This window comes from Nyctibius grandis, chromosome 11, assembly GCF_013368605.1.
Source record: "Nyctibius grandis isolate bNycGra1 chromosome 11, bNycGra1.pri, whole genome shotgun sequence".
In the NCBI taxonomy this organism is placed as follows: Eukaryota; Metazoa; Chordata; class Aves; order Nyctibiiformes; family Nyctibiidae; genus Nyctibius; species Nyctibius grandis.
The window spans coordinates 4,438,916-4,452,938 of record NC_090668.1 but is presented as its reverse complement, the minus strand read 5'-3'; the positions used below and the strand labels follow the sequence as shown (position 1 = coordinate 4,452,938).

The window sequence follows — 14,023 nt, the reverse complement described above, 5'->3', positions numbered from 1 at the left end:
TAGTGCACAGTCTAGATAGGTAAGGAAGAAAACATGCCCATGAACTACAGAGGATGGAAATGTTCATACCCACCAGTGCATCCCAGTCCTTCTCTTCTATACCAGCACCTTTGTTGAGTCCAATAGGAGACAGCTCTTGGCCAGAGCCAGCAGGGATGGCTCAGTGCCCAGTGAGGGGCTGTACGAATCAAGAAACATCCCATGTTCTGCCCTGCCTCCATAGAACCATAGAATCGTTTTGGTTGGAAAGGACCTTTAAGATCATCGAGTCCAACCATTAACCCAGCACTGCCAAGCCCACCACTAAACCACGTCCCTAAGCACCTCATCTACACATCTTTTAAATACCTCCAGGGACGGTGACTCTACCCAAAGGTGCCAGGAAGATCCTTTTGGCATGAGGACATGCTCTGGTGTCATCTGCCTCCATAGCTGTGTCCCTGCCTGGCCTGAGACATGAACCCATTGCTTCTGCTGCCTTTTTATCCCTAACTTGCTGGTTTACTTGCATGACCAATCCTCCAGGTGCAGAAAGACCTGCCTTACGCTTCTTTCTCTCTTTGGTTGAGGCTGGAGAGTGGCTGATCCGGGACAAATCTACCCTTTCCTTGATTTGGGCCCAAAAAAGCCAACTGAGAACAAACCTTAAGGGATCTGCTGCTGACAGAAGTGTGCCAGGTTCGGATATATATGCCAGTGCACATATAACACACTTCTCAGCTGCATGCTGGGCCAGTGATTTTCCAGTAACTAAATAAACCAGACATAAATGGCGTTTCCTTGATTTTCACTGCCTTGTTTTCTCACTCCTTTTTGGGTACACTTGCATGGTTTTGTCAGGAACTGCCAAACATCAGCAAATGAGCTAAAAGAACTGCATCCCCAAATGAACCCTGTCTGTAGCAGGAGAAGAGCACATCAGGCTGTCGACCAAGGTCCTTCCCTTCAACACAGCTGCATTAGCAGAGAGGAAAAAAACCGGCATCTATCTGAAGATAAAATGATTGAACATCTAGGTGTTGCTCTTTTCATCAGGGATTAATGAATGTTTTAAAGCTTCGGTTTGCTTGGTGCTTCTCAAAGAAAACACAGCAGACCTGGGGAAGGGAAAGCAGCTGTATTACCTACACAAATGCTTCTAAACGCCGAGCGGCTGTTTGTAGCCTCCAGGCACAGGCTGGCCCAGAAACAGTGGGAAGCAGAGGGCAACGGCCTTAAATGGGTCTTGTAGTCCTTCTGGGAGAATCAAACTAAGTAACGGACTCGTTTTCTTACTAAAGACAGTATGAAGACTAGACACCAGGGAGCCCACCTGTACTGCCCAGTCATAGGATCTGTCCAGGCTATGGCCCTGCAAAGAAATGCAATGGGGTGGCATCAAATTTCCAGGTTTTAAAGTTTGGAGATATCACCCGCTACTTCAGAAGATGTATGAAAAGTCATGGAAATCTACTCAAATCAATGGGGACGGAGGGATAGCCTGAAATGACATAGCAAGATGGGTGGGATACATGTTGTCAGGTGAGAAAGGGAAGCGGTAAGAAGAATGGCTGCTTTCTGTGGGGTCAGTGCCATGGCAGAAGGCAAGCCAGAGAGACGCAGCAGCAAGAAGTGAGGTCAGGTCGCAGGAAGGTGGGGGAGAAGCAGCATTGTCCGGGAGGTAACAGATGGAAGGAGCAGCAAAGAAGAGAGAAATTAAGTGTTGAGTGGGCAGAGGCTGTTGGGACTACTCAGCCATGGGTGCGCCGTGAGCAGAGTATGAAATCCCGGTGCCTTGTATGGAGATGAGTGCTCCTTCCTTCCTACCCTTCAGGCTGGCCACAAGGAGCTTATGGAGCCCAAGGACCATGGCTGCAGATCAGGAAGGACATGGTCTAGAGAAGCATGGTAATCTTGGATGAGTCGTCCATCCTCCATGCTGGGAGATGGAAACACAGAGTCAAGGGAAAATTTACTGGCACTAAACAGTTATACCACCATGGGGCAGTTTGGATTTCATGTGTAAGGTAGGAGAATGAAGGCAGACACAGCTGCACCCCCTCCTACAATGAACCCAGTTGGTGGCAGGGCAGCATGCTGTCGTGGCCAGAGGCCCAGGATGCAATCCACCTCCACCCTTGCAATTCAGCTTTGCAAGTGCTTGAGTTCTCAGTTATAACACAATGTCGACTGAGGTGCATGAAAATGTGGTGGTAGCCCAGGCCTTGGCTGCCAGTCGCCTGGAAGGAGCAGGAGAGCTGGTGACAGGGACAAGTCCTGTGGTTGGCACCAGGACAGGAGGCCCCCTAAGCCTGACACAGCCACCTGAAGGCTACACTTCACAATACCAATGGATAATTCACAATGAATCCTGACATTTTATCTACACATTTCACCCGACATTATTTCATCCTATCTCATGTCATTTGATCCACCTTCTGAATCCAAACGTCAATATGCAGTTACCTAAAAAAAAGAAACAGTCCTCACACATAAGAGCCTAGAAGCTGGAGTTCAAAGCATAAAAACCAGTAGGTCAATATTAAGTCACACCCTGGCAGTTAGAGGGAAAAATACAGTTAACTGAGAGCCACATGAAGCTTTATGCATTCAAAAACACCAATAGTGTTTTATTTAGAAAAAATAAACAGCCTCGCTCAGAATGTAATTAACATTCACATTTGCCATGACTATGAGAGCCAGAAACACATTCTGCTCCAGCAGTATAGGAGGGTGTGTATAATCCTCACAGAGGCGACCCCAGCTCCTCCCAAATGCCTGCGTAGCCATTCCCACTGACCTGTCTTAAGTTTCTGCTGGTGTTGAGTTGATCTTTGGTTCTCCCTTCAATTAGTTTATTATTTTCTGATTTAGCTTCTCTATCAGTCCATCTTATTTAAACTACAACTGCAAACATTTTTTTTTTTGAGCTTTACATTTTTTTCCTAGGAGACCTTCTAGACTTCAGCCAAATGGGGCCTCTCTTCTTTCCCTTGGCTCTACTCACTGTGAGGAGAATAAAAGCCTTCTCTGTTCTTTTTGGACAGGTTTCCAGCGCTTGTAGGATGGTCTATCTAGAAGGAGCATTTCATATTCTTCTATGCTGCAATAGGCAGCATAAACAGAGATGCAAGTATCTTCACTGCTGAAGGAGAACCAAAACTTATAAAATGCTCCCTTCCATCCCTCTTTTAGACCAAGACAGAAGACAGAGCTTGGACACTCTCCCCACCCCACCACCCTTGACCTCTCAAGAAGTCTTTGATCTCCAAGTTCTTTCTTTCACAGGACCACAACAGCCAGAAGGGACCTCTGGTCGTCTCTGGTCCAGCACCCCGACAGCTTCGCTCAGTTCATCAGCAACTCCTCCAGTCTGGAGTGAACTGTCTCCAAGGATGGAGATCCCACACCTCACTGGGCTCATTGGCCCCTGTTGAACTATTTGATCACCCTCCCAGGCCCTTGCTGAGCAATCACCTGGAGCTATGCTGAAACCTTTATCAAACAAATATTAGAGAAGCAGCCAGGGAGGGGACTGCACCCGCTTCGGTTGTCCTTTGGGCCCTGCTCACCTGTGGCTCACTCTGGACAGCTGTTTCTCCACAAAAGGTAGTGCTTGAGGTTGCCCACAGTGAGTGCACAGAGGCAGGCACTTAGAAATAAAATTTGCATTAATAATGACCTCTTTGAGGTTCTTCCTCCTCCATCTTGGTCTTTTTCATCTCCCACATGTAGGAAATTGAGAGGAACTCAGGACTGCACAGGACTTAACACACTCTAATGCCCCTGTGTACCATGCTAGAAGGGACACATGGAAGTGTACCTGCCAGGTGGCTACTACTGATGGAAAACCAGCCTTCATTGTAAACACACACTTGACACTGATCCTGGCAAGCAATTGTCTTGCCCCGAGTATAAATACATTCTTCAGAAATAGATAAATGCATAATTTAAAACCTGCTTTGACACAGGCAGGACTCACAAGCTAAAAAAACACACTGTGACCGCAGAGGAGAGCTTATACATTCACACAGTTTTATCTGGGTCCCTTGTTCAAGCCTTGTGTCCCTTGCACAAGTGTGATGAGAGTCAGCAGTTGTAGCTGGGTTTTGAGGCTGTGCCGCTGCTGTAGCAAGGGTCTGTAGTGTTTATGGGTTTCTTAACACGTTTAATGCTGTAACGTTTGCTTTCAGGCAAAGCCTAATTCGCAGGAAACATCGGTCGGTGCCCTTGACTTCAAGCAACGTTGGGTTTTGCCTGGAAATGTTATGACTTGTTGGGTGGCCCTGTCCTCCACCAGACACGACAACAACTCCTTGCTGCTCCCGACTGCAGGACAGGGGTTACTTCCAGCAGACTTCAGGTCCCGCACGCCGCAGGGCGCAGATGGGAGAAGCCTTTCTGACAAAGTAGCCTTGGCCTCGTTTGGACGGGGCGATCACCGAGACTGGAACGCAGCTGATGGATTCTGATGTATTTAGCACTCAAATAACTTGCCTCTATTAAAAACAGCAGTTCCCAAGGCTGAGCACGCCAGCCCACGGGGGTCAGGGGTAGTCCTGCCCTGGGCCAGCCCGGAGCAGAGCTGAGCAGAGCTCGCTCAGGTCGCTCTCGTCGTTCTCCTCCGGCTCGCTGCTGAAGTTGGAGGGGTTGCTGCTGGGCAAGCTGTGGCCAGAGCCTGTCCTCAGAGATGCTTGCCCCTTCGGGTCTGTGCTCAGTGCCGACGCATCCCGGAGGCACGTGCTGCCTGCGCAGGCAGGAGTTCTCTGGTAGTTTGGCAGGGAGTAATTCCTCTGGCTGAAAAACTGTCCTAGCAGAGATTTCTGGAGGGTTGTTTGCAGGCTTTCACAAGTCCTCTGCTTTGTGCTCAGCTGGGTGTAATGCAAATCCAACTGCAGGACCACGTCTGTCTGGAAGGGAAGAGCAAAGGACGCAAAGTGAAATGGAGACTAAGACTTGAAGCAGAGCTTTTTCACTGTTGCCGCTGTCAGCAAAAATGAGAGTTGGCTGGCTGTTCTGCAGGCTCACAGCCCCATGCTGTGGCGTGGTGGAGCAACGCTGCTGCCAGAGAAAACGAGCTGTTACGTACACTCATGACGTTTGTGGGCCTGAGCCATAGTGGCTGGATTTCAGGACTCCTGAAATCAGGCCACCTCACTTGATACCTCCTCAGCCTGGTCAGGGCACCATCACCGAGAGCATCACCCCTGGGATGCTGGCACAGGGGAGCAGGAGCGGAGAGGGACCGCACCCAGGCAAGCTGCACCTACGCGAGGAACGGCACGACATCCGTCCTGGCCACAGCACGGGACTGCTGCACACACGAGAGGAAAGCATGCAACGGGGGGATATGAACCACGTAAATAAAACACACATTGCACAAAGTAACAGTTTTAAACAGCAGCGCTCCACAGGGATCCATTCACAGTCTAGCACTATTTCAGATTTTTATAAAAGACGGTGAAGAAATCAGAAAACAACCATATTCATGGCAGCTAAATCCCTGAACGTGAACCGCTAGCACAGGGCTGTGCTTGAGACGCCCGGCTGTACAAAGTAGGGAGACGTATAATGGAGCAAGAAGATGATTTTGGCAGGCAATGCAGGGTCCAGGTCTCATGTCTGCACTTAGAAGCAACGCTGAATGTTTGGGAAGGGTTCAGAAAAGAGCTCCAGGAACAATCAAGGACTGAAATAGCTGCCATATGCTGAGGCACATCGTGCACTCAGCAAACGGAGCTCGTTGTAGGCAGATCCAGGCAGCAGCTCGAGAGCAACGTTCAGTGTGAGTCTGCGTGCAGCAGAGCAGGTAAGCAGCTGGCAAGATCCACTGGCTGGGTGTTAGGGGGGAAAAAAAATCAAATGAGAAACAAGGTGCACACTGCTATTTGGGGAGAGATAATCTGCTGGAAGGGCCAAGCCAGGGGACTAGCAGGTATGCCTCTCTCATGGTCTTTTAGTAGTTTTTGAAGTGTGCCAAAGGGACATAGCTTGGATCAGGCTTGGTAATGTCACCCTGATGGCAGGGGATAAACCATCCCGCTGCTCGAGATCCCGGCCAGCCCGTGAGCCCATCTCTCAGGCAAGCACACAGCCGAGTGAGACATCCTTCACCTGAAATACTTGGGCTAGTCTGATCTCCCTGAGGCTGATACAGGCGAAGAACAGCCTCCCTGGCCTGGCAGCATGGAAGGAGAGAGCGAACGATGAGAAAGAGGATTGCTTTTGTGCCTTGAAGATCAACAAGCTCCTCTAATATCGATCTGGATGTTACGCTGACACAGGCATCCCAGGCATCATCCACATGGAGTCACAAGACACACAGAGAGGCACATCCAGTGGGAATGAGGAGTACCAGTTACGTGAGGCTGCAGGAGAACCACAAAGATTTGCACCTGGCAGCTCTCTACCTGGATTTTCTGTAGTCCACAGAGCTGGAAGACGCAGTCCAGCTCCTCCCGCTTGTACACGGAGGCGAGCAGAGACTCCACTTGGTCGAGGCGGCTCTCTTTCAGGATGGCCACGTTGTCCATCTCCTGGGTCAGGAGAACAAGAGGAAACACAAGGAAATTTCAGCATCAGCCTGGGCACGGAGGCACAACTGCCTATCAAACATGCTGCTTCTCTGCACACAGCAGTGCCCAGGGCTGGCCTGTGCCCTTGATGCGTTGGCTGGTGGAAATGCTGCATACCCTAATGGAAGTACAACAGAAATACAGAGATTTTACACACCCGCCTTGTGCATATCAATGGGAAGACCTAGATAAACATCCCCTGAGGCTGCCTACTGGGAAAACTGTGGTGTAATGGGATTTCCAGCAGTGTAGACAGAAGCAACAGCTGGTATCGCAACCACCTGTAGCATAAGCGGTGTGTTGAGGAGGGAGCAAGTTTTCCGAGGGCATAGCTGGAGGAAGCTCTGAGTTGTGTCCCCCACCATCTACAGAACTGTCAATTCCTGCTCAATTACGCAAACATCCAAAATGGCTCCGTCTCTGTGAGATCCTCTTCAGTAACGGTCTTATCTTGGAGCTGCAAATAGCACAAGAACAGAGAAGGGAATAGGTGCCTTGTGAAATAGCATTTTGCTTTGCGTTTGAGCCTTCTTGGATGGGTGACAGCCCACAGTCCTCCACCAGCCCCTTCCATGCAAAGACGCTTCCCTCTGCCCATTGCTGATCCAGTAGGTCCACTGGAGACAGGCTGAAGAAATACCATTTATCTCTGTACAAAGCAAAGCCAAATCCCATCTCTGCACTTGGCAACTCATCACTGGGAAGATAAACCTGAGGGAGCTTAGGGAAGATCAGGGCAGCGAATGGAGCTGGCAGAAAGGGAGATGGGTGTGCCAACAAGGGGAGGACAGCTCACAGGGGGATGGAGAAGCTCTCCTGCTCAGGGAGCCTCATGCTAGTCCCTTCCACCAGCCTGCACTGTGCCTGAAACAGGAGACAGGCTGCAACGCAGAGCACCTTCTGCAAATGAACACTGCCCTCTCCTGCTCTCTCCTTCCCTGGCTCATTGCATCAGGTACCTGCTCCCAGCTGAGCCCAGCAGCCAGGTTAAACTAAACCTGGAGACCAAAGACAGAGACACAAAGCAGATCATCCCGGATGTCACTAACACAGGGCTTCGGCAGGAGACCTGCAAAAAGGAGCAGAGTGGCCCTACTGCATCCAGCCAGCTCCACCCTCCAGCACGTGCTTAAGGAAGGACAGGACGCGCATGCCGCAAGCCCTGCCCAGGGTGAGTCCACCCTGCCAGCCTCCTGCGATGGGAAAATCAGCGACTTTCCAAGTCAAAGGTGGTGTCTGTGCTTTCAGTAGCCTTTACGGACTCTTATGAAGGTGTCAAAGTTATTTTTGGACCTTGCTAGACTTGTAATACCCATGACATCCTAATCTCTAGGAGGAAAACAGTCCATGGCCAGAAGTCCTCCTCATAGTCACCCCACTACTAGTCCCTTCTCATCCCCATATCTGATGATGCTGTAGAGCTCTCCTCTAACCTCTGTAGCCACCTCATTGCTGTTTCCGCAAGTGTCTTTTGACTCCTGCAGTCCTGCCTTCCCCTGGTGCATCCCCACACCTGCGACCTCTCCAAGAGTGGCTTCTCCACAGATTCATCAGACTGTCGGAGCTGGGGTCGGGCCACGTTCCCTTTTGTCTCCTTGCAGGCACAGATGTGCTCTGCATCAGATGACCTCTAAGTGCCTGCTTTTGCAATTGCGTTAGCAGTGTTTGCAGACACTGTGAATCTCCAGCGACTAACATACCAGCAGGGCAGGGATGCTCAGATCTGTGCTAATGCACTGGGCTCTTCTCCCAGACATCTGTTTATTGCTCTGCAATTTTGAGCCCTTTGAAGTTGAGCCACCCTTTTTTTTTCAGCCTAAGAAATAGCCGGTGTACTAGAGATGTGACTAGCACAAATTTAATGATATTCCATCACAAGTTAAACCACAGCTCATGAAAAGCCAAGCAGCATCAGGAAGTTTGGATGGGGTGAACCACACAGCCTCTCCGAGTGGAATGAAGCCAGTCCCAAGCGCTGAACATCCAAAACAGACATGCCGCTTCTCTCTGGCACAGACCTGGGACAATCCCAAAGCGAAGGAGCAGATGCTCAGCACTGTGGGGAAATGCCCAAAGTCCCTTCAGCATCCACGCAGGGATGATCTCCCAGCAGCCCGAGAGATTAAGTGATTAAATGACTGCTTCATTAAACGATTTTGGATTCGACAGCCAGCCATATGCTGCCAACCTGCTTCTGCACACAAGGTTGAGCCTGCGTCCTATTCCTGAGTCTAGGACCCTCACCACTGGGGTATGGACCAGAAGGGACCAAAGGCATCATGTGGCCCAAACAACACAGATTTGGTGACACACGTCACGCCTGACAGATGCATGTCCACATGCTCTGAGGGATCCACAGGGTGCTGATTCGGCAACACCCTCAGGCAAAACCCCTCCCAGACATTCACTCTTTTTAACATGAAAATGTCACGTCCACTCTGGATCTTCCTTTCTGCAATTCAAATCATGACTTCCTTCCACGTTGGAAACAACTTTTTATATATTTGAAGGGCCCCTATCCACCAATTTTTGCTCTTCTTGCCTAAACCACCATTGTCTTGCTCCTTCCTTTCATTACGGTGGATGCGCTTTAGTTGGCATGCTTTTTTCTATGAAGCATGGACCCAGTGCTCCAGCCTCAGCAACAGTGAGGAGAGCCAGAGAGGATCTCACACAAATCTTGGGGCTCTCGTTTACAACCTTGGCACGGTTTTCTGCCCTGCTTTTGTTGCACTAGCTATTGTGGACTTTGACCAGAACTGGTACCCCAGTTGTTTCCCACCCTGTACTTACACTACTGCTTATTCCTGCCCACATGCAGGAACTTGCATCACCTCCTAATGCAGCCCAAGAAACCATTCATCATTTTTGCTGTGAGGGCATGTTGCTGGCTCATGGTCAACCTGGTGTCCACCAGGACCCCCAGGGCCTTTCCTGCCAAGTTAACCTGTCAACCACTAGCTGTACTTGTACATGGGGTTATTCCTTCTCAGGTGCAGGCCTTTGCACTTCCCCTTGTTGAACTTCGTAAGGTCCTGTTGGCCCATTTCTCCAGCCTGTCCAGGTCCCTCTGGATCTCAGCACAACCCTCTGGTGCATCAGCTACTCCTCCCAGTGTGGTGTCAGCAGCAAACCTGCTGAAGATGCACTCTCCCCATTATCCAGATCATGAATGAAGATGTAAAACAGTACTGGTCCCAGTACTGATGCCTGGGGCTCCCCATTAGTGGCCTCCAGCTGGACTTCATGCTGTTGATCCCAACCTTTTGAGCCTGGCAGTTCAGACAGTTTTCAACCCACTTCACCCTCTACTTATCTAGTCTGTAATCTCATCAGTTTGTCTACGAGGATGTCACAGGAGAGAGTGTTGAAAGCCTTGCTAAACCAAGATAAACAATATCCACTGCTCCCCCCTCGTCCACCAAGTTAGTCATTTTGACACAGAAGGCTATCAGGTTATCAGGCATGGCTTCCCCTTTGTAACCTATGCTGACTGCTTCCACTCATCTTCTTGTTCTTGCTGTGTTTGGAAATGGCTTCAGGGATTATTGGCTCCATCACCTTCCCAGGGATCAAGGTGAGGTTGACCAGCCTGTAGCTCCCCAGATCTTTGCTCTTGCCCTTCTGGAAGGCAGGAGTGACACTGGCTTTCTTCCAGGCCTCAGGAAGACCACCATGAGCTGATGGAGTGTGGCCTCACAGTCTCATCACCAGCTCCCTCAGCACTCGTGGGTGCACCCCGTCAGGTCCCATGGATTTGTGAATGTCCAGTTTGTTTAAGTGCTCCCTGACCTGGTCCTCCTCCACTGGGTGTAAATCTTCCTTGCTACAGACCTTTCCCCTGGTCTCAGGGGTCTGGGAGTCCTGAAGGCTGGTCTGACCAGTAAAGACTGAGGTGAAGAAGACTTCGAGTACCTTGGCCTTTTCCATGCCCTGTGTTCACCAGGGACCCTGCCCCATTTAGCAGTGGGCCCACATTTCCTCTTGCTTTCCCTTTGCTGCTGATGTACTTGTAGAAGCCCTTCTTCTTTCTACCAGATTCAGTTCTAGATGGGCTTTGGCTTTCCTAACCCCATGTCTACATGCTTGAACCACATCTCTATAGTCCTCCTGCATCACCTGCCCTTGCTTCCACCTCTTGCACACCTCTTTTTCATGTGTGAGCTCAGTTAGGAGCCCCTGGCACGTCCATGTAGGCCTCCTGCTGCCTTTGCTTGACTCCCTGTTCATCAGGATCCTTGAAAATCCACCAGCTATCCTGGACCTCCCATCTCTCCAGGGCCGTGTCCACAGGAACACAGCTCTCCAGCCTAGTGACCTGCAAGACATTCACCTGGGCAAGAAGCAACTTAATCTCGAGGGATCAATTAAAGCCTTGACACATGAGATTCAAAGCCCCTCGGCTGACAGCAACTTGTTATCGCACAAGTATCTGCATTCTGCTAAATTCCCAGCCTCGACAGCCTCCTGGGCCAATGACTTCCACAATCTAATCACAGTGCATGCAGGCAAGTATTTCCTTCCATTAGTCTCTTTTATCATTTCTGGCTGTGTAGGAGTCAGGAAATGGAGAAAAGGATTTTCTAAATTAATTTTTTTAGCCCATTCATAATTATTTATAAATATTTCCCCATAGTGGAATGCATTTTTTTTAATGAAGATGATGCCCAGGAATTGGCAAGGCCAGAGTTTTGGCTGGCCCAGGGTTTAAGATATTCTAAGTAAATTGAGAAAAGGGTGACTGGAGAGGCCATTAAGTCAAAAAGCTCCAGATCAAGTGACTCGAAAACAAGGAGATCCAACAGAAAATTTAAAAAAAGTAAGCATTTAAACAGTAGAGAGAAAAAAAATGGGAATGTCTTAGCTCTCAGCATCATTCCTTTACACATAGGTCCTAGAGCAGCCTCTCCGAAGACAGTGCTTGTCAAGTAAAAATGCAAGCCAGGCAAGACACAGGATGGGAAGGAACACTAGCACTGGACAACTAAAGAAAATGGATCAATGCTAGAAAATCCCATCCTAATTATCTCTGGCAAGCCCTACAGCAAGCCCAGGCTCTCTGCTTAAGTCACTTTGATAAGCAGAATGTGGCAAATCATGGGAAAACTACCATTTCCTCAACCAAACAGCTCCCTGGGTTCATTCCCCAGGGCTTACAACACGCACCTCACATCGAGCCTGTTTTTGTTGGCCTTCAGCCTCCAGCTCCTGCATCTCAGCGATGCAAGTGTGGCTCAGACAGTCCCCCAGCTCCCCTCTCTGAAGAGGGTTGGAATGGTGAGGATGTAGCCAGCTCACCCACATCCCGAAAGGAGCCAGGTGCCCTCCTGCAGACACCCATGCATCTCTCTGTGGTCGCACAGGCGAGAGCAGGTGGCCTTGCTGTGGATGTCTAACATGGGGCAGATGAATTGCCATCTGATGTAAGGATGTGCTGCTACATCAGCAGACACCACTGGAGGTCAGTGTGAGCCAGCACCACTGTGGAGAAGGATGGGGATTGGGAACCTACTGCCCTGGCTCTACTGGGGTCCCTTTTTGGCACCCTCAATCCCTCTTGAGACAGCTCCAGATGCAGGAGCAAGCAGCTGGGTCCCCCCTTCCCCACAACCACTGATGTGGCGTGCATGCACACAAACACATGCAGACACACACACACACGATTTTCATGCGTGATTTGGGCGCTCACGGGGGGAAACGACGCTCCGGCTTGATAACGGGCAGGATCAGGCTCCAAACCTCCAGCTGGACTCACCACTCTGCACCAGTGACCACAACGTACTTAGGGGCTGCCTCCCTCCATGAGCAACAAGGGCTGAAAAATCCACCACAGTCACGCTACGCTTCAGCAAAAGGACTACAGAAAATGAGGAAGATGGTTAGCAAAAAGGAGCAGCAAATTAAATCCCTAGAGATGGCATGGAGACCACCAGAAAAGGTCTGTTAGGAGAGGTGTGAGAAAGGGTGCAAGGAAACTGGTACGGCTCAACTGAGAACAAGTACAGGAGGATATATTGTTGCATTAAGATAGTTAACACAGCAGGCTAAGAAGGCGTCATTCAAAAAGCCAGATCTGCTTCCAAATACAGGCAACAGGAAGGCTCTTCACCTCCATTGGATTAAATGCAATAATTTAATCAGGCAGGCTAGAAACCAGTCCGAGGAGTAACTGGTTAACGGCATCAAAACTGGCACCAAATGTATGTTGCGATGCATTAGGAGCAAGGCAGGCAGTCTGTGGGGCACTGACACGTGCAAGGAACACTCAAAGAGGTGTTTGCAGAGAGGATTATTTGCATCAGAGGTAGCAGAGAATCATTTTCCGTGTAGGTTCAGCCTTTTCCAGCCCTCAGGACCCCTCAGGATCACCATAACCCCCCTCCCAACTCTGCCCCATGGAAAGGAGCCCAGTGGGAATTGAGGGGAAGGGGACCAGCATCTCTGACGGAGGACTCACAGCGGGCCAGCAGAGCAGGAGACGGGCGTCAGCGACGTGGGCCGGGGGGGGCTGCAGCTTGGCGCACACGTACATCAGGTTGGAGAAGAGCCGGTGGAAGCCGAGCTCCACGCGCGCCCCGCAGGGAAAGGTCACTGTTTTGCTCAGCGGCTCTGGAAGGGAAAGCCCAGCGGGGTCAGCAGCTGGTGGCCCTCAGCTCCTCAGGGGGTCCCACCAGCACCCCCCTGCAGACCGGTGTCCCTGAGGGGCATGGGGACTACCAGTCCTCTTCTCCTCCTGACCTGGTAGCCCTCCCCACACCCTGCATGACTCACCGTGGCCGCATCCCCAGCGCTCAGCAGCTGCTCCCGAGAGGCAGATTGGGTCAGTCAGGGACCGGGCTTCCTTCAGAGTGTGTTTGATCTCCATCACCTGCTTCCCAGTGACCAAGGGATCCCGGCCAATGTCTGGGAAAGAGATTTCAGGGGCACAAGCGTCACTCCAGGCTCCTTATTTATTGTCCTGCCTTTCAGACCGTACACGAACATCTCGGTACTGCTGCCAGGTTACTAAAAGCTTGCACAGGGCATGGCCTGCAATTTGGTTTTTAGGGATGAATGGCTGGGATGGGGTGGTGTGGAGCCACTTGGTTTCTGCTGATGTCTCTTCTCACCCTTGGTACTCTTCTGGCAAGCGGTTTCTAGCTCATCCCTTACCTTCTAACACATCCTCCAGCATGTGTGTAACCTTCTTCTCCTGCAGAATATGTTTCTTCAGATATTTCATGAAGATCCCAGAGCTGAACTCCCCATCCTGCAACTCATAGGCTTCTGCATCTTCACTCCTGCAAGAGTAAGGACTTGCCCTCATCTTTCTGCGACAGAACGAAGCCCTGGGAGTGACTCAGGGCTCACTGACTCCATCCAGACTCTATTGGCTGAGTCCAAGTTAGCTCCTCATGCAATGGCACAAAGTGCTTGGTCCTGACCCAGGAGAGGGTGGGAAGGGCATGGGGGGACAGGAGAGGAGAGCA

General features: G+C 50.5%; 1 protein-coding gene across 2 annotated transcripts in view; it reads right to left on the bottom strand.

Annotated features, from left to right (window-relative positions):
• Positions 1 to 2,634: 2,634 nt before the first annotated feature.
• LOC137668684 (mucosa-associated lymphoid tissue lymphoma translocation protein 1-like) overlaps positions 2,635 to 14,023 on the bottom strand; it is a 28,192-nt gene continuing 16,803 nt past the window's right edge. For both annotated transcript variants that reach the window (XM_068410402.1, XM_068410403.1), the window contains exons 10-14: positions 13,707 to 13,834; positions 13,326 to 13,457; positions 13,012 to 13,163; positions 6,390 to 6,515; positions 2,635 to 4,889 (exon numbers count right to left, since the gene is read on the bottom strand). In XM_068410402.1, the coding sequence (XP_068266503.1) occupies positions 4,527 to 4,889; positions 6,390 to 6,515; positions 13,012 to 13,163; positions 13,326 to 13,457; positions 13,707 to 13,834 (901 nt within the window). In that variant the 3' untranslated portion in view covers positions 2,635 to 4,526. The remainder of the gene's footprint in view (positions 4,890 to 6,389; positions 6,516 to 13,011; positions 13,164 to 13,325; positions 13,458 to 13,706; positions 13,835 to 14,023) is intronic.